This window comes from Euwallacea fornicatus, chromosome 13 (assembly GCF_040115645.1).
Source record: "Euwallacea fornicatus isolate EFF26 chromosome 13, ASM4011564v1, whole genome shotgun sequence".
Lineage (NCBI taxonomy): Eukaryota > Metazoa > Arthropoda > Insecta > Coleoptera > Curculionidae > Euwallacea > Euwallacea fornicatus.
In genome coordinates this window covers 1,442,946-1,463,835 of record NC_089553.1, presented here as the reverse complement: position 1 = coordinate 1,463,835, position 20,890 = coordinate 1,442,946, and the positions used below count along the sequence as shown (strand labels likewise).

The window sequence follows — 20,890 nt, the reverse complement described above, 5'->3', positions numbered from 1 at the left end:
ATTACATTTCTAACTTCAATGTGACCATCCTCATTGTCTTCACTGTCCATATTTTCCCCTTTATTAACATCGTTGGTCTGCATGTCTTGGTTCTATAAATTGATATTAGCTATCGTGCAAACAATGTTGGGATTCATTATTTTTAATAAATTAACAACATCCAGTAACGCAGTAACGAAAACATCAGCATTGTATCGCAATAATTCCCTAATTACGTTTAAAGGAACATGATCTTTATCTTGATCATTGGCTCAAAACTGATTGATCTAGCATTTTTGAATAATTTGCTGATTAACTGCATTCTATGTAGGCCATGCGCAAAGTTAAAACATCTTCTCCTAATATTACCTGCTTCAAAACCTTAAATATGTTTTCAGGATTCTTTGATGAGATAGATAAAAGTAGAAATTTTCAGTAGTATAATTTGGCGAGTCTTATTACGTTCTAGTCAATGCGTTGCATTAATAGAGCTAGGTTGGGTGGTATGTATAGGGTGTTCACGCGAAAAGTCCCACCTCTCTCAGCTTTTTAATACACTCATTTTCACATTAAATGCACCGCTCAGTAATACTAATGTAGGATCCGCTACTCAGAACGCTTAATTTTCTAAACAATCAATACGGTCTGATCAAGTCGAGATGCACGCAGGGAAAATTTGTGTATTAGATTAGATAGTATTAGTTAGAGTAGAATAAGAAGAACGGGGGGGAATAAAAGGTGACGTACCCTGATGTTACGCCCATGCGTACCGTACCTGCGGTCGGAGTGATTCTCGCATGTTGCTGGATTCTCCCAGCAACGTCCTAGAATTCGGGTCACGGAAAAAACCCAAAAGGCGAACATCTCTTTGTTTGAACCAAGGAATAAGGGCTCAAACAAAGAATGATTCGTGGTGCTGGATCGCAGCAGCCAGATGTGGTAACGGTCGCAAGCCTCTACTTCGGGTACGACACTGTTTCATTACCTCCAAGGGGGGGGGGGGGGCACTTAAGATTTGGACAAGGAGGCCCTCTCTCTGGTCGGGAACGGTGCCGAGTGAACGGTAAACTAAGTAACGCGAGTGTTTTCTTTCATCTAATTAAGTTACCATTTAAGCCTTTAATTGTTACCTATCCTAATTGTAAATAAACACCCTAGACAACGAAAAGAAAAGCCTACACTAATAATTAAGTCTTGTAACTTTGTCAAAATAATGCTTCATAATGGAGTATCAAATGATCAGACTTTCAGTAAAAAGATACAACATTTGTTAATTAAAAAATTAATAATGAGTGACATCGCCTCGTACGGCAATGCAAGCACGTACTCTTCGCGGCATGCTTTGCAACAAATGATCAATATCCTCCTGGGGTATTTCATTCCATGCTACCTCAAGATGATGTAGGTCATCCACATTGTTTGGAGGCCTTGGTAAATTTCGAAGACGGCGACTCATCATGTCCTAAAATTGTTCGATGGGCGATAGGTCCGGTGACCGTGCAGGCCAAGGCAGTATTTTCAATTGTGCTTCTTCCAGATGTTGTCGAGTAATGTTCGCACTAAGTGGTCTTGCATTATCCTGTTGGAAAATGCTTTTTGGTAAAGTTTGCATGAAGGGTACTAATACTGGTCTCAGAACATTGTTAATGTAGCGACGTGCGTTTAGGGTGCTTGGAATGAACACAAGAAAAGATCTTCGACCAACACATATCGCACCCCAGATCATAACACCAGGTGTTAAAGCTGCGTGGCGCCTTTCACAAAATTGAAAATTCCTTCTTTCACCTCGGTATCGTCTGACTCTTCTACGACCATCATTGATCCATAAACAAAATCGCGACTCGTCACTGAAGACGATATTGTTCCACTCATGACTCCAATCAACTCGTTCTTGAAGCCAGGCCAATCTGGAAGCTTGGTGTTGGGCGGTTAGTGGCAGTCGTAGATTTGGGCGGTAAGAATGCAGGCCAAAAGACGAAATTCTTCTGTGAACTGTTACCATCGACACTCGATGATTTAGAGCTCCCATCCAATCTACTGCAACAGACATTGTTGTTTGAAATCGATCACCAATGGCCATGAGTCTAAGAAGTCAATCTTCACGTGCATTGCTGCTACGGGGAGGACGTCCAGCTGGACGATGTTGCTGAACCCTTTCTTCTGACCATGAAGACCATATTCTCGCAATCGTGGTGTGGTTCTGATTCATTCTTCGGGCAATCTAACGAAAAGAAAGTCGACCCTCCTTCATGTCGATAAATCACCCTCTATCCAAATCCGAAATGTGGGAAAAATTTCGACGCTGTCTCACTGGGGGCATTTTGAGATGTCTTGTTCACAGTTCAACAACAAAATAAACTGATATTTCCATGTAAATATTATTTTATTTATTTACAATTGAATAAAAAATCCAAAAGGTCAATGACAAAAAAACCACTAGCATTCTTCCTTTTTTACTGAAAGTCTGATCATTTGACACTCCATTATGAAGCATTATTTTGCCAAAATTACAAGACTTAATTATTAGTATTACTGGGTGGTGCATTTCATGTGAAAGTGAGTGTATATTCAAATAGGAAAAAAAATCTAGCAAAAAGTACCTGAAAGTGAATGTAGTTTTTAAAGATAGTCAGTAGTTTTATACAGGATGTTTAATAAAAGTGTGCCAACCCAACATTGCATTTTTTTAAACAATTAAACATGACTTTTTTACATATTTAAATTCTGCATTTTATTACGAATTCGACGATATATATGTTATATCGAAAATCTTGTAATTTTTTAAATATTTACAAGAATTTACTCCGGTACAACGTAGTTCGACGGCGATGTTCTACATATATATCTTGTTCAGCTTTGAAAACAATATGGCTGATTTTCTCAAAATTAAATTCAATAGTTTATTGCGTTTATAACCAATATTTTCTATGAAAAATGGCATATACTGAAGAAGAAAGATGCTGAACCCAATATTTATTTTTCAGCTCAACAGAAGTATAATTAATATTAATCATTAAAATTAAAATTAAATTAAATTGAATACAATGACAATAAGGCCGAATAAACTTGCTTTTTTGTTTTTGTTATTATTTTACAGGCATTGTTCGAAGTTTCTTCCATAATTTTTTTATCATATCACTTCGATTGATGTCATTTATTATATTCGACATTTTTCTTTTCAATATAATTATAAAGTTTGAAGTGTGACCTATATATATTGTTGAATTCGTAATAAAACGAAAATTGAAATACGTAAAAAAGTAATACTTAGTTGTTCAGAAAATGCAATATTGGTTTGGCATACGTTTATTTAACCTCCTGTATAAAACTGCTGATAATCTTGGAAAAGCACATGACCTTTCAAACCCTTTTTGTTAAAAAATGTTTCTATTTCAATATATTAGAAAGTTAGAAGAGTGTAGAACTTTTCGCGTAGACACCCTGTATATGACAAAAAATCGACCCATCTTCGCTTCTCAGTAGTTTCTTTGGAGAACGACTTGGTGCTTTATTTCATAGTAACAATGCTTTTATTGGAAGCTTCTGTTTTTATAAGAAATCTTTTATTTGCAAATCAAATAATCTTTAAATTATGAATATGTAGAACTTGTATGATTACAATATCGTAGTCATACTTCCGGGATAAAGAGTTTGTGGAATCATTTCATGAATATACTGCTGGTCATCCAAGCGGTTGTTGAGTAATCATAATTAACAGGAATATTAAAATTTTGTAATAAGCGCGACATTTTTTGCTTTTCTTATTATCATTAACTTAATTCTGTGTGAATCATTAGCATTAGTGCAGGCTAGAAACGTTATTCGTTGTTTTTCCCGGAGTAGATTTGTCAAATGACGCAGCTTAGGTTTTCTCTGGTAACATTTTCTAATAAAGACCACTTTCATCGGCGTTATAAGTTTGTTTCGTTATTAAATCTAGCTCTTTAATTGTTTTTTTTTTATTTTGCTTTGACTGGTTGTATTAATATAGTTGTGCTGTTAATTACTCGCCAAGTGTAGACTACAGTCACATTCCATATCTTGTTTTGAATCGTTGTAGCTAGCCATCACTAGCTATGAAATTTTCAGTGTCTTTAAATTTTTCATTTAACAGTTTAGCCCTCTTTTTGATTATTTTCCCGCTAATTGAGACATATTTTTCCCGTTGTTTTAAAAACCATTTACACAAGGAATTTTCCATTTTAGGCGCCTTCGCATTAAAAAAAAAATTTTCGATTTCCCAGGTTTCCAAATATATCGCATGTTCTTCAAAAAACTTGTGTTTTCACACACTTAATTTTGCAGATAGTTTCCTAGGATGCTCCATATTTTTTTGCTAACTGTGTCACTTTCGCACCTAGTGCAGTCTTATCTATGACTTTCACTTTGTCATTCGATTTTAAATACTTTCCTTTATACGATGTTGATGCCATAGTCGCAAAAATTTATAAACGCGTGAAATTTACTTAATTAAATTTCAAAATTAAAGGTCAACTTATTCTAAAACCATCATGCTATAGACCCAATGTGGCACATATTATTACGGAGGCGAGTTTTCTACGTAAATCGAGAGTTAATCATGGTTAAGAACTGTTTATGTCATCGAACGTACACATTGTTTGCGTTATGGCACGTTCCGCTTGATCCTACAGTACGAATTTTGTGTTTATATTAGCGCAATGTTTTCATTATCGCGTGTTTACGTCACCGAGCGTTTGTCGTATATTGTCACGCCTCTGATTGTGCAAGAATTGTAACAAATAACCAACTCAAAGACATACGTTCATATCGCCATTTTTATTCAACCCGTATACACTCCCATTATCAATTTTGACCCGCTAGCCTAGTCTGCAGAGACATGCATATTATATCTCTGTCTTTGTTATTTGAGTATTACGCTTCCCCCACACACCCTAGATTCGTAATATGCACCTGATTCGCTACACTCGCAAAGGTCCAAGCAACAAACTCTATTTCACTACCTTTATCTGCCATTTAACATTTGTCAATATTTTTGACAACTTGCCAAAAATGCTTCCATTCACTATTTCCGTACTTCTAACAAGCGTCTATATCCAGTTTTTGGCCTGCATGCTCCAAATCGACCAACTAGACCTCAAAAACTACCATCTCACCTCCTCGAGAGTACACAGTGTAAACCGCTTTAAAAAACGTGACAATTCGTTAATTCACTCACCAAAAGAATTCACATTCACTATAAATTTATCTGAGGATCCCACTCCACTTACTGCGATGATCAAGGAACGAAACTGTGATATTTTCGTCAACAGTTCATCAACTGAACTCTACGAAGGATTCCTTGCAGAAGTTCCACATAACAGCTCAGTAAGTGGATATATTAAAGAACAAAATTTCTATGGGCATATAATCTTGAACAATACTCTCTATTATGTGGATGAATTGAGAGAAGGGCATCAAAGGGTTGATTTGCCTGAAGGGCAGGCCACAAGTCCTAATGCGTTGGTTTTCAAACGAGATTCTGCAATTATGGGAATTTTTGTAACTGAAACTGACTCTGCAAAGTCGTTATTCGAGGACCTCATTAAAAAAAAGTACTACAATCGAAAATATCGCAACTGGAAGAGGAATGGGTATGATTAAGTGCTGAATTTCGATAGATTTTCTACTAATATAAAGCATATTTGTCAAGAATGTTGTGTCCCTTGGTCGTAGTCATTGACTATTCGTTTTTAACGCTGGTCCATAGAGGCAATGCTGATGCTGCCACTTTTCACGTTCTTTTCTCCCTCGAAGAGGCCAACTCTATATTCAGAATAACCGACTTTGATGAAGATGGAGAACCCGACAATATCGGCTTTTACGTCAAGAAACTCGTGATTATCCGCGATGATCAGCAAGTTGACTTCTTACCTAAATACAATCCTGGCACGCTCAGAATTACTGATTATTTAGTGCAGTTTATGAAGTATTTATGAGCACTAGACATTAAATTTTGGCAATCACTTCAGAATTGCAGATATGAAGAATTAAAAAATCACTGTCTGGGAATTGCATTTACCGCCCAAAAATTTGAAAAAAATGCATTGGGCGCTAGCTACACTCCTGATAGCACCTCTCTCTTCCCCACTAGTGGCGTTTGCGAACCCCATATCACAGGATTTGGTACCCTGAACGGCTTAGTGATCACTGCATCGACGATCAAGACCCCCCTGGTGAATCAAATCATATTCGAAGTAACGATTGCTCATGAATTAGGCAATAAACCTTTTAATGCGCTTCTGCAGCCGCCATAATAACGTGCAATTATTTCAGGGCACAGTTTTGGCTCGGCACACGATTCCACGGCCAAATGTTTGGGGTACATAATGGCCCCCAAATCGTTTCAGGATTATAACTCTAACAGATCGCATTTAATGTTCTCCCGTTGCAGCAGGGAACATATAATCAGGACTCTGACGACAAAAGGAGGCTGCTTTGAGCCGGTCAACACTCCATTTTGTGGAAATGGTACAGTCTATGTATTAAACGAGGACATCGTGTAATGCATTATTATCCATAGGAATCGTAGAGAATGGGGAAGACTGTGATTGTGGATTAACCCGGGATTGTTTGTTGAGAGATCCCTGCTGCGTGCCTCGGAGGACTCAGGGGATGCCTTGCAAGACCAACAAGAAAATCGGCCATCAATGTCACCCCTCGCAAGGGGTTTGTTGCACTGATAGCTGCAAATACAATATGAATCCTCACTTTTTATATGTACGCTATTTTTTTTTTACTTATTTATTGAGGTAATTAATGGGCTTCAATAGGGTTGCAAAAACTTTGACAAGACATGTCCCTGTTCCAAGTCCGAAGGGCCAAACTGCACTTGCGGGATTAACGGACAGTGTTCAGGAGATGAGTGCCACAGTCTCGAATGTACCAGATTGAGGCTCAAAGAATGTCAATGCAATACAAATTTTGTAACTACAAAAACCTGTCAAATTTGCTGTCAAACAGATCCCAGGCACTGCGTTCCAGCTGTTCAAGTCCACAAACGGGCAGCGAGACTACTTCGAGGCCGAAACTATAGCGGCACTCAGAAAAATCAATGGAACTTTTTGCAAGCCCAATTAGGGGGCCATTGCTTGTCTATGGGGAAACTGGGCTTATGTCGCCCGAATTTACAATGCCAAGTTTTGCGAGCCAGGCAAACTTTTCCTTCGTTCAAAAATACCTCTACCATTTTTCCGGTTAACTTCCTCAATGCCATTTGTTACTTTTTCTTCAATGTATTCTTGATATATTTGTTCTATTAAATTAATCATTAATCGGAACATACCGAAAAGATATTAATTATTAAAACTTCATAAAGATACCTAAGATGCGATTTTATGCGTGAGTGAGAATGAACATTTTATCTACTGAAATTCGCAATTGAAATGTTTGGACTAATCGCTTTTACACGTAGAACAAGCAGCATGACAGAATCAGGCTCTTGAGCCGCGATTCTAGAGCAACATGTCGGGTCGATAATTAGAATTTTGTCCAAAGGAATTTGCTCTAAGACCTTTGTTTGGAGAAACATGGGAAAGCGAAAGCGAAATCTAAATCGATACTTATTGGTAAAAAAATCTGATGAGCTAAAAACTTCCTCTCGGTGTCGCTCTCTGGTCTTATAAATCGGTGTCAGAGTGAATTAGTTTTCTTTGATTACAAGTTTTTAAGCAAAGACTTTGGCCATGTCACTCAAGATAATGGATAAACTCCGACAATACAATTTTCCGGACTGTAGTGCTCAATTACTGAAATCATACCTAGAGCATACAGTGTGGTAACTTTAACTCGAATAAATTTGATACCCTCGTGGCATTTCATTTTTAGCAAAATTACTTAAGGACGCCAATTTTTATTTTACCCCATATGCTTTTTGGTAGTATTCTTATGCTACAAATGTCAATCCCTTAGCTAGGGTGACAGTTACCCTTAAAAGTTTGAATGGAAAAGGGGTTCAAGTGATACATTATTTTAAACATCTTTTCAACCTGATTTTATCCGACTTATTGCTTTTCATCATAGAGCAAAATAATACTAAAAATGAATTGTTTTCATACTTAAATGTTGTTTACTTACTTGCAATTTTTGTTGCGAAATATTTCAGAAATACCACAGTAATCTGAGTATTTCATCAATACAAAAATTAGCTCATTTTGCTTAATACGGGAAAGAAGTACTTCATGTATTCCCTCAACCGAATTTCATAAAATCGAAATTTTATTATTAAAATTAGATACGACAACCGAGTTCGAACACAAAATGAGGTTGTTTAATTATTTCGACAAAGATATCGTGATTTGCCACCCATTAATCAAGGGACCATAAGTAAAATACCGAGAGATCATTTAAATTTCATATCTAGTCAGTTGTGAAGTTTGTTGAAGAAAAGAACGTATGTCGATGATCGTTTGTGTATATTTGGTTACCTAAGTAACCCACATCATTGGCTAATTTTTCATGCCGACACGCTTCTTCCGGAGACATTTAGCCAATCATTATTTATAATTTTGATTATTTACTGGTCGGCTTTTGCATTTTTCGACAATCAGTACACACAATCGAAGACCTTGAGGAAGGGATTGAAGCAGAGTTTGCAAATGTCACTCCAGAAGGTCTCGGCAACGCCTTTAAGAGTGTAAAGTGTCGGATAAATTTGTGCATCGAAGTGAATGGACAACATTTTCAGCAATTATTGTGAATTCTGCAAACAATTCTACTTTTTCCATTAGAATGTGTTGTTAAAAAATAGCCTTAGTGTTCAATTAAAATCATGAAAATTAAAAGTAAACAAAGGACAAAACCTAACTCGGCTCCTTCATCAAAAATTAATTTCAACGTTATTTTGCGGCATATGATCAAGTTACGACCTACATTTCATCTTCTATTTCACTCGTGTAGAATCCCGCAACTGGCTAGATATGAAATTTAAATGATCTCAATGTAGAAAAAAAATGTAGAGATCAAAGTCATGTGAAAAATACCCCAAGGAAAGGATCGCAAAAAATTGATGACGATACAAAAATTAACGCACTCTTGGTATTAGATGAAAACCCGATTACACCAGCCCGGCAAAGAGCTCGTGAAAATTTAATCAGTAATACATCCGTTTTGAAAATATTGAAAAATGCAAATTTTCAGCCTTATAAAATGCAAATCATCAAGAATTGCTTGGGGATGATGGATATCGACGAACTGAATTTTGCGAAAGGATTAGGAATGCCGTTCAGCAATTAGAAATACCTATGGAATGGATTTTGTTTACTGATGAGGCAACCTTTAAAATAAAATGGACATGTCAATAAATAAAACTGTCGATATTGGTCTGTAGTAAATCCTCATTGGATGAGAGAAGGTTATTCGCATTATTCAACAAAAAAAAAAAATGTTTGGACGGGTATCATAGGGAATCGAATATTTGGACCAATATTTTTCGACAAAAATTTAAGTGGCCAACGATATTTATCATTACTTGAGGACAAACTAGTTCCCACAGTATCTAATTTGATGCCCTAGTGAAGTAAATACAGACATGCCGGACGAACGGATTTAGTTACAACAAGATGGAGCACCACCACATTTTGTTCGGAATTTTCGCTTATGTCTAGATGAAACATCTCCAAATCGATGGATAGGAAGAAGAGGCACAATAGAAGGGCTGCCGAGATCGCCCGATCTCACTCCTCCCGATTTCTTTTTAAAGGGATACCTGAAATCGAAGGCTTACAATACGCAAGCACATGATAGCGACGAACTCAAAGAAGGTATAAAACAAGAAATTAAGCAAATAGCTCCAAATACTTTTAAAAATGTGAGAGGTGGGTTTAATCACTGTTTAGAGTTGCGTCAAGAGGTCAACGGTGAAATTTCAACAGTTGCAAAATGAAAGGAAATAATAATTTGATCGTATAAAATTTTGTTTATTTTCAGTATTATTTTCGTCTATGATGAAAAGAAATATGTTAGATAGAGTCAGGTTGAAACAACCTTTAAAATTATGTATCACTCGAACCCCCTGTTCATTTAAACTATGAAGGTAACTATAACCCTCGTCATGGTTTGACATTTGTGGCATCAGAATACTACCCAAAAGAGTATCAGGTAAAATAAAAATTGATGTGTTTAAGTCATTTTGCTAAAAATGAAATGCCATGCAGGTACCGAATTTATTTTAGTTAAAGTTGCCACATTATATGCACTAAATGGTTTTTTACAATATTTAGAGACGCAACAAAAAAAATTCAGCATATTTGTAAAGAGAATTTAAATACCTTTGATTTAATATGCCACTTGACACCCCGTGCAATTTAAGATTCTTGAAGGAGCTGCCACCCCGTTTAGGGGGATAACTCGACATCTAAGAATTTATGATCTAAAAATATCCCCCTTAAAAGTAAAATTGACATGTCTCGGGGTTTTCCGAAGAAAAAAAGTTCATTCAAAATATTTCAGAGGAACTGTTTTAAATGAGTCACCCTGTATCTGTTTCTAAACGATCTGTCTTGCAGGGTCACTAAAGGACATACCCGTCGCCGATGACACAACGCTATCATACCTGACTCTTCGAACGATTCGTTGACGTGATTTCAGTTACGTTCGGGGAAGACGATCGAAGTACTTATGGTATTTTTATTGTCAATTTAATTTGTGAAAAAACCTCTTACCGGCATGCATTGAAGAAATTCAGGATTTTGGCGTAATAAAAACTCTATTTGTTTGACTGGTTATGACAAATGAGTTTAGTAGCCTCCCAAGTATTGGCACTTGGGAAGGCGTAGGGCGCATCTGACATTAAAACGGATTTGTTGCCTGTAAAAGCGGGAAACCTGTCCGTCAAAAGCTTTAAAAAGGGAATTAAAACACATCTCCTATCTGATTTCTTGGCCTAAAGGGTTGTGCGAGGGTCGTTCAATATTACTTTTGCCACATGAAAAACATGTTATTTTTGGTACAGAAACTGTCACTGTTTTAATTTTTATTGATTTTTCGATGTCTTAATTGAGCCTTTTATCAAAAGCTAAGGACCCTAATCAAATATTATTCCTTAGTAAATTGAGAGCAAAAATCCTCAGCATATTCCCGTTAATGGGGGCTTTTCATAATCATAAATTGGCTCTCATTAATAATAACGTAAATGCGAGCACAGCAAAAACAAGGGGAAATTCAGGACGATTTTCTCAGTCATTTGATGCGTGAGACCGTAAGATTACTCATTGAATTCAAAATTTCTGAAAAACTTTTGAAACCAGAAACCAACAATTAAAATTTCCTAAACCCAAATATAAATCCCACAATTTGGCAACATCAAACGCACTTGTGCAGCCTGCGTCAATCGCTGTGCAGCCATGAATATTTTAAAACGAAAGAACAGCGCCTTGTTGCTGTTTCCGCCTTGCCTATAATTTAAGGTTTCCCTTGAGAAATGTTTGAGAACTATAGCGAAAACACCGAAAAAACCACCCAAGTTGAAAACTTTTAGAGCTCGCGAACTATCTGTAAACCTCAACCTGGTTTACCGGCAAGACCGTCAAAAAGTTGACGAGTCTTGAACAAATTGCCCGGACGTGTTTTCAGTGCTGAAACGACAGCAAAATGGGAAACTTTTCCCGGTTTATGTCGGTCACATATATGAGGCAGATATGAATATTTCAAAACCTTTCAACTTACTCGAATGGTCCTCATGTGCTCCTTCTTCGCCGCCCTCGAACCACCAAATTTCCTTCGCAGCCATTGGATGACGTACCAGGTACTTTTGGTCGTAGGAATTATATTAAACGGTGGAGGTACTGTCCCACCTTCCTCGAAGTAGCTTATCCACAGCTTGCTCCTGGCAAACTTCCATTCAGTGTCCGCCCTTTCCTGAAGATACATTCAATGTCTCTGAGGGATATAATAGAACACGGGTCTTACCGAAATCAACTGATATGAATGATTCATCATGGCTATAAGGAGGTTCAATAGAACTACAATGTTGATCACCGAGTACGTGCCAAACATCAACATCCCCCAAAATCGGGTGAAAATTTTGATTTCGTTGAGCTCAAAGCTTTCCAAATCAATGAGGCCGAATACTGCCCAAAAAAGCGTTTGCACCGTCTCAAACAGGCTATAATTTCGAGTCGTGTTATTTGAGAAATTTGTTCTTCATATATCATACTAACTTCGAAAACCTCCTCCATATGGTACAGGCGTTGGAATCCCCATCTCTGTCAGTCACCGAATTAAACGGGATATCTCTAGAACACAACTTCTTCTCCGCACTGGCATAATACCACAAGAGCTGATTTAATCCTAAGTCAATTTAAAAATTAATATCACCCCTACTTATACTGGCAATTTGGTGCTTACCGCAAGAGAATGCAAATAGCACTAAAACATACAAAAAGAAAAACTTCATAATGTCCATTACCATCCTTGACAGGGACACTTGCAGCGGTCCTAGATGCGGATTAACTGAGAATATGTAGACAAGCTTGAGAGAGCTGAAACAAAGGGGCATGTTGCATGATAACAGGGTTAAACTTGTGTTGGAGAACTGTTTCAGCTGTCATTTTTATTCAAATCGGGGTGTTTGGGAAGTATTAAGCTTATAACAAACGTAATAGGGAATAAACTTTGCGGAGCGTTAATAAATTGGGAAATCTCGGAAAGTGAGTAATAGATTGATATATTTCGAAACTGGCTGATATAAATGGGCCTTGGATGAAAAGCTCCATTTTTATATTATCAGATCTACAGATTGTCCATTGAAACATTAATGAGATACAAATTCCCTCTATCAATTGAGACGCACTCGCGAGCTCTCTCCCGAAGGGATTTCGGAGAATATTTCATGAAGACATGTATGGGATGTTCCGTAAGTTACGCCTCACCCCTTGTATACACAAACGGAGGCTTTTCTTTGCATAAAATATCACGTACGACGCTTTAAACACCCTGTACATCTTCATTTTTCCCCTTCCCCTTCATTCTTTCATTAAAAGCACACCTTCAATTGTTTTCGTCGCAACTCAACGAGCTGAGGGCTCGATCAATCACAAATTTCAGCTGAGTAAGAAAGTAGCAAAAACCATATTTTGCTCATTTTCTCTCTTTACGCTTCCTCAAACCGAGACCCGATAATTTCAATTTAAGTTTTTCATTCGTGCTAATTTGCGTCTATATTGCTCGGTTCAATTAGGAAAATTAGAAGTGGCTTCAATTAACGGCTACTTTTCCCGGAGAATAATAAGTTTATTATGATTAGATGGATAGATAAAATATCCACTCTCTATTCAAATGAAATGTGTTTGAAGACGGCTAAACTAGAACGGCGACATACCGGGTGGATTTTTCAAAAGTGTAAATGCTATATCTTGAAAATTATGCCGGCAACGGGGAAATCCCAAAACGCGTCTACCATGATATAATGGGTAATTCATCAGCTAGAGAATCAGCAGGGCGAAAATGGCGAGTTTTAATCAAATTTCAACAGGACGCGACACCACAACATTTTGTTTTACCCGTTAGGTGGTGGTTGGAGAGCAATCACCCCTCAAGGATTGAAAGGGGAGGAGCGATAGAATGGCCTCCTAGGTCTCCCGATTTGACACCTTTGGATTTCTTTTTGCGAGGGCACTTGAAATCTGTAACATTCAACCCCCATTCCCCAAAAGCACTTGAAAAGTTAAGACAAGCGATTGATACTGAGTGTCATATAATTCCTAAGGAAACTTTTGTCAATGTGCGTCGAGAACCTGAATATCATTTACACGGTCGCATGGAAAGCAACGTACACCTATTATAAGAAATTATTAAAATTGCGCGGCAAATGTTACGCTTTGATTTAATTACAATAAAACTTTGAATTAATTATCAGATTTATTACTTCCTCCTGATTGAAAACCATTTAATTCTATACTCAGGTTTTTTAATAATGGATTTTACATATTAAGCATTACTGCATACATTTGATGGAGGAATTCCGGAAATTTTGGTACCATTTAAAAGTTTATCGAAAATGCCTTCCCACGATATATCGCAACCATGCTAGTGCTATTTAAAAAAAAAAAACTTGGAGGTGACTGCAGTGCATTTGTTAGACAGCAACGCGTTCGTTACACTCTCAATCATCTGCCCCTATCACATTGTGGTAGACGTGGTTTTGGACTCTTCGATTCCCGGCATACCCTCCAAATATTGGCGTTGATACTTCTAAGAAACTCACCCTGCATATAATTTCGGTTTCGGTGGACACTGTTGACCCTAATTTGGGCCCTTTCATATGTAATTTGGTGAGGTTATTTGCTTACGCAACTGAAAACATAATTTTATTTCTTCATAGCCATCTAAAACAATTTTTTGCCTTAATATTATATTGCTTTACAAAACGGCTAACGTTTATGCAAAAGACTAGCAGTGAAGGCAGATATTTCAACGAAGTAATACCCGGCATATTCGAGCAAACAAATTTTATATACGCGAACGTGGATGAATATAAATGGAAAATACACGTGACATTTTTATCGCAGTTCTTTTAGGTTTCTCTCGTGCCTGTTCGTTGATGGGGCGGTAAAAACTTTATTGTCGTTGCATGATACATGGCAGGTACATATGGAGAAATTACTTGGTTTTGTGACCCTACCTAAAAATATTTGCCGCCGAAAATAGGCCCTCGGAAATGAGCATCGGATCCCAGGCATCCCAATCTTTCCTCTCGATCACCACCGAATTATGCAGCACCTAAAATACACTTTCCAGCACACTTCCGACCCCCAAAAGTTACATTTCTCACCTCATAGTATGAGACCACCCTCAAAGCCACCGTGGCCACATAAAGGGAGTTCGTGATGAAATCTATGACGTTCCACATATCTCGAACGTACTCCTCCAGACCAACGTCCCAGAGCTGCTTAATTTCGCTCCAAATCAATCCTGGAGCGTTGGAAAAAAGTGATGTGTGAATCAACCCACTTAACTTCTAGGTATGCCGCAAAATTTAATGCTCTTATTAGTTAGTCACTGTAAAGGTTCGAAATTTATAGCGAAATTTCCTAGAGGAAATTACGAACCCGCTTAAATAGGAGTTGCCAAGGTATATCCGGGCTAATTGGTTGGATGATAATGTAATGTTGAAATTGAAACAATCCCGTCTGGAATATTGAGGAGCGCAAATTTAACGAAACACGGAATTTCACGTCAAGGAGAATCATGCGTTGCATTTGTAAGTGAAATCTGCGAGATGCGCTTTTGTTCAGAATGTGGAGCATGTTGAATCAGTGAGATATGAAGATTTAAAGCAGAGGGAAGAGAATAATATCTACTCTCTGAACTAGGAGAACTTATATTTAATTTGGGAGTTTTTATTGAAAACCCTACGAGGTTGAATATACACGGCGTAAACGCTGAAAGTGAGTGTACCATTTCTTTTGCTAATTGACATAACATTTTGGACAACTTAAACAACATTGCGACTCTTCATGCACGACTATGAATGGTATCGCATACAATGATAAACACATGCATAATAGTATGGAAACAGCTTCCTTTTTGTTACATGTCCAAAAAATGTTGATTTGCTAAATCTCATCGCCTCAGAGCTGCATGGTAGTGTTTGAACCTCCAACCGCTGTGAAGATTTCCTGTCCTCGATTTACAATGAGAAATTTCGGTCTTCCATTATAATTTATCCACTAACGTGCTATACTGGTTTGTACCAATGTTTCCGGCACACTCTGTTCACACAGCCTACGTTTCAAATTTTTTATGAAATAATAAAAAACTTTCCGGGATGTACACAATTTCTGTTGAGTGGGGCAATAAAAACAGTTTCATATAGGGTAAAATAAAACTTGAACAGAGTTTGAAGTTTTAAATAACTCCAAGGCTTTCAGTTATTGCACCAAGGAAAGACTTAATTCGGCGTTTTTTTTTTATTAAAGCAGCAGTGAAAGGAAAAACTCCATATTGGACGGAATAAAACACGGACAAATCACGAAGTTTCGACGATCCGCAACTTCTTTTAGACGACTTGAATAGGAATCAAATTTCCAGTTTCGCCCATTTCCAATAATCATGGGAAAAGACCCAAATTGACGGCTATTTCGTTAAAGAGGCAGTGAAAGAATAATGCTTCAAATAGGGAAAATTGAAAACCGAACAAATTATAAAGATTTGACGACCTACAGCCCCGTCTAGTGTACTTTAATTGCAATTCGAATTTTTCGCTAAAATTTGTCTCACATTTCAAAACAATTTCTAACTGTTTCATGACTATCTGTCGCAAAAAATAAGTCTTCTATCCAACCGACAACCCTGCAACCATCTTTTGTGTATCTGTCATTACCGTCCTTATGGCATTCTTCAACGTACCTGGCGTGCGGCTGGCTGCCCGTGTGGCAGCCGACTCGCCGTGTTGCCAAACCTAAATTTTTATCAATATTCTACTACTTTGATAGATTTCGAAACGAAAATTGTGAGTATTTGCGACCCATTCGATTTTAAATTTCGCTTCGTCAGCTGACAGAGAAATATCCAAAAAATTTGCAACTGCAAAAGATATGAACGCCCTGAATTTGAATATTCTATAGGGATTCTGCTAACATTCCCGTCGAAAAACAAAAGGAAATAAACCGCTGAATGTAACAAGCAAAACAAACACTAAAAACCTCGGGCTCTTTGCTCTAGCGCTAACAGGGTTACTACTACATTTCGCCAGGCGGAGATTTATCACACAAAACCCACTCTAAAATAATAGCTGTACTGTTGGTTGCAATGTTACTACAATCAACATCATATTAACATCTACTTACCGCTGACGTAACCCAAAATAATCCATTCGACGAGCGTAGGCTCGGACCCCCTCTGTATAATAACTTCCTCAGAACCGCTGCTAAAAAACTGCCTTTGTGAGGCTAGAATTAACATAACTGAAACAAAAATCCAGGAATAATTTCCAAGTAACGTTTGGGGTGACCCTTAAAGAAACGAAATTTGTACTCCCAGGGGTGGAAAACATTCTGCAACTCCTTTTCAGGGCAGTTTTAACCATATCAGAATTTAAAAACCCTTGGAGACGCAACTAATAAAAAGTGCCAACTTGAAAATACGACCCCCTTTGGGATTGAATTTGCACCTTTTCTTTTTTTTTTTTTAAGGCAATTTTAGATTTCGAGCATAAATTAGCGCGGAACGTTTTCCACCCCATAAAAAGGTTTTCGTCATATATACTCACACAAAAAGGTAAAATAGCTGGCCGAATGACAGATGAATTTAATAAAAGGTTTTCTCATCGTCTGGCCGATAACTGAGTGCGGTGCCACGATGTAACCTATGGAGAAAAAAGGGAACAATATGCCGATCCTGACAATTTCCAGCACTTGGAGGAGCATATTTTTCCGACGGAATCCCGGCAAACCCTCGTACCAAATCGATGCCAACAGCTGCTGAACGTTGGAATGGGCTACAAACTGAAAAAACGTTTTAATGGAAACCCGATTTTAAATCCTGCAAACTGCATGGGTGCAAATGATAACGATCAAATATGAATAATTGCTTTTGCAAAATTTATCTGGATTTATAGGGTTTATTTTTAAAAGATGCAGAAACTGATGGGATTAGAGTCAATCGAACCGACAGATTTAGTTAACTCTCGTTCTACGGGCATGCTCCCTTTTATCGTAATAGTTAGGGAACCGTTGAAACCTTGGCTTACAAATTGGCTTCGAATCTACAGGGCGATTTGAAACACAATGCGAAGAACTAAGGAACGTGTACAGTTTGATATTCTGGGAAAGAAATGTAAAATGAAATTTTTGCTGGCAGGCCTTTGTTTCCGAGTTATTACACTTAAAAATTTCTGCATGCTATCATTTTTTTTATCACCAACACTAATTAAATAATAATTATCACTGTTCATCAGTAATAAATAATCAATAAAAATGGTAAAGTAATTTAAACATGTGACCAAAACTATCGCCATTAGCGCGAATAAAAGCTTGCCAGCGCAAAATAAACGAATCGTATGCTGATTGCATATTTTGTCTATTTTGAACCGATACGACTGCATTCATCATTCTATGCATTAATTGTTCATGGCTGTTCATATCTACTACCAAATGTTTTAAATATCCCCATACAAAATAATTCAAAGGATTCAAGTCAAGTGATCTTGTAGGTCATGGTACTTGACCATGCCGGCCAATGCAGAAACTTTGAAGCGTACTAACTCTGAAACAAAGATGTGAAAAATACAATTTTATTTTACATTTTTTAACCAGAATATCAAACTGCATACATTCCTTAATTTTTCGCCTCGAGTTTTGAATCACCATCTACATAAACTTTAGAGAGGTTGTGACATCTTTTTTTGCCATCCGTTTTTCTTATTTTTACTTATCCATCATAGACAAGAACTTGGTACGTTGTTAAGAAATTTTCAAAATCTCGGAGACCGTTTTAAACAAAAATATACATATTTGTAGCTTTGTTTTTATAATAAAACTACTCCCTTAAAAGCGTAACTTTTCCCTATATAACCAAGCCTGCATGTATTACAGATTGTCATATCCTACAATAGTCCACCTCACCGTAAGTTGAACAATCAATGTCGCTCTCAAGCTCTCTTTGAACATGAACTTGCTATCCTTCGGATATGTTTAAGCTAGTACAATTACCCGAATTGCCCTATGCATAGAAGAAGTTTAACCACTATCGTGATATGGAACATAGAAGTTTCATGAAATGAGAATACGAAGGAACAATAGTTAAGTTGGTTAACCAAATTCAGCCAAAGAATGAAAATTCAAAACGAAACTCACATCAATCAACTTTGGAAAAGAAGAATATACCGCGATAAATGTTGGATATGACACAAATTGAACATTATGGGAAGAATTCAGTTAATTTGAAAAATATTTGGTACGGTTATGGAATTGGAATGATTATGGGGATATAAAAATCTCGTTTGAGGAAGCACACACCACTTTAATAAGCCTTTTATCTTAGATCCAGAAACGTGTTCCATTTCGTAGTAATGCACCTCCATGATTTACGAGGTCGCCATTTTTGTTGGGTGCAATTTGCGGAACATTTGTAGGGAAATTAGGGCCGCTCTGGCGCGGAACTGGGATTGTAGGTCGACCAAGTTTTTAGTTTCAATTCGTTCCAGACACTCTTCGTCGTTGTTTATCAGGTTTTAGTTTTAGTAGCTTATCGGAAAAGTGGGTATCAATAAATCAACGCTCGAGGGGGTTGCAGGGGCCCATTAACCCTTTGCGCCCGGGCCCCCTCTATTAAGTGTCAGTCAGAGGTAAGTCGGCCGCGATTATAATTAATGGTTCACTAACCGCCTTTCGGGTCGATGAACTTTCGCTTTAATCTTTGACTTACTGACCGACATCCTTAAGGTGGAAGAATGACTCATTACGGGGGTGGTTGAATGCATATCGAACTGATGATGAAAACGAAAGAAATAAAGCGGTTAGACGTAGTAACACAATTTTTTATTTACAATTTCTAATTAGGGAACGTTGGGAGCTTTCAATTTGTATTTGGAAGCAGTAAATACAAAAACAGAAATAGTACAAAAATACTCAAAAGTAAACACAGTTCTCTCAATTGTTAAAGTACGTTAAATACCAAAATACTGGCAAATAGTGAAAGGGTTAGGGAGCCGAAAAGTAGAGTCTTGTAGGTACATAAAATGTAACGCTATTGGAAAGCTACAACACCAAATTATACGATTCGAAAATGTTCCAAACTACTCCCACTGCAAGATAAAAAGCTCCTTTGGCCGCTTTTAAAGTGGTATCTTATCTTTTTAAATGTGGTAGCGATATCTCTTGCGATTCCGAGAGACAAAAGGTTTACAAAAATATGTGAATAAATTAACTTATCTTACGACGGTCTAACTAAAAAATGGATTCCATGAATCTTTAAACACTAATTATGATAGCAACCCCACCACAGGTTTTTGTCTAACTGCCATGATAGTCTTTACAGCATTATCAATACGAGTGATGTCATAATAGATGCCATTGGATCATTGCCAGAGTTTCCAAACTTAATATCAATTCTACGTAATAATAATTTCAAATAATTACGAGATACCTATAATTCTTTTATTTTTGGCATTGTAAAATGCTTTAGTAGAGTTATTTAATCAATTTCTAGTTATTTCGGTCCAGTTTTAAGTTGATATTTTCAGCGCAAAACATTTTGTGACTTTGCCAGGAAATTGTTTTATGTACAAAGTGTTTTAAAGATTTCCAGTATGTTGTATCGAAATCCGAAACGGAAACGTTCTAGGATAATTTAGGCGGTCTGAAAGCATTTCTCTTTCGAGGAAATATTGTAACCAAGAGACATCTAAAGTACTATTATGACCATATTTTACTCATTTCGATCGTTTTCTAACTACCTCAGATGAATATGTTACCTTTTTCTGTCTGAGCTTAATAGCCAACTTCAATCTATTAAGATGCATTCGATCGCCGTGTTCAAAGGCCGGCCCTGTGGGGTCGTGATTGAGGAGCACTTCAAGCTCATACGAGCTGCGCGTGTGATCCAGAAGGGCCGTGGCGAAATCTTGACACTGTTTCCGTAATTCTTGATATTCGCCACGGAACTCGTGCTCCAGGAAGCTCAAACTACAACGATAATGTCATCTTTGCCCCCCCTTAAAGTGGAAGAACATCATACCGTCTCAGTTCCCAAGACAGCTCGAAGGCTGTTAGAATGGGATCTTTGGATGATAGGGCTATTAAGGAGGGGGAGGCCAATGCCCGGTAAGCGTTAATTCTCGACCGGGAATGTCGTAATGAGTCCTCCATTCGCGAGGTTACGCATTCGTCGCATCCACATCTGAAATTTGATAGCGCGATCAGCGTTATTATTGCGAAATTCCTCTCCTTCATCG

General features: G+C 37.4%; 2 protein-coding genes across 2 annotated transcripts in view; one reads left to right on the top strand and one right to left on the bottom strand.

The window, feature by feature from the left end:
- Positions 1 to 20,890, bottom strand: part of Trpgamma (Transient receptor potential cation channel gamma) — a 38,794-nt gene that overhangs the window by 7,338 nt on the left and 10,566 nt on the right. Inside the window, exons 6-15 of the mRNA XM_066289722.1 lie at positions 20,674 to 20,835; positions 20,411 to 20,621; positions 17,207 to 17,441; positions 16,785 to 16,901; positions 14,768 to 14,907; positions 14,618 to 14,715; positions 12,343 to 12,476; positions 12,156 to 12,285; positions 11,905 to 12,100; positions 11,662 to 11,853 (exon numbers count right to left, since the gene is read on the bottom strand). Coding sequence (XP_066145819.1) covers positions 11,662 to 11,853; positions 11,905 to 12,100; positions 12,156 to 12,285; positions 12,343 to 12,476; positions 14,618 to 14,715; positions 14,768 to 14,907; positions 16,785 to 16,901; positions 17,207 to 17,441; positions 20,411 to 20,621; positions 20,674 to 20,835 — 1,615 coding nt within the window. The remainder of the gene's footprint in view (positions 1 to 11,661; positions 11,854 to 11,904; positions 12,101 to 12,155; positions 12,286 to 12,342; positions 12,477 to 14,617; positions 14,716 to 14,767; positions 14,908 to 16,784; positions 16,902 to 17,206; positions 17,442 to 20,410; positions 20,622 to 20,673; positions 20,836 to 20,890) is intronic.
- LOC136343175 (disintegrin and metalloproteinase domain-containing protein 10-like) lies at positions 4,990 to 7,298 on the top strand. The gene is made up of 6 exons (XM_066289718.1): positions 4,990 to 5,591; positions 5,651 to 5,926; positions 5,978 to 6,216; positions 6,274 to 6,468; positions 6,521 to 6,717; positions 6,771 to 7,298. Exons 1-6 carry the CDS (start codon positions 5,011 to 5,013, stop codon positions 7,257 to 7,259), a joined length of 1,977 nt encoding a protein of 658 aa, XP_066145815.1. The 5' UTR covers positions 4,990 to 5,010; the 3' UTR covers positions 7,260 to 7,298.

Bases quoted from the DNA above. Each gene is read 5' to 3' on its own strand.
- LOC136343175 (XM_066289718.1), top strand. From the start codon at position 5,011: ATGCTTCCATTCACTATTTCCGTACTTCTAACAAGCGTCTATATCCAG. The intron at 5,927-5,977 runs GTATTTATGAGC...TCAGAATTGCAG, and splicing joins TATTTAGTGCAGTTTATGAA to ATATGAAGAATTAAAAAATC. The intron at 6,217-6,273 runs GCAATAAACCTT...CAATTATTTCAG, and splicing joins AACGATTGCTCATGAATTAG to GGCACAGTTTTGGCTCGGCA.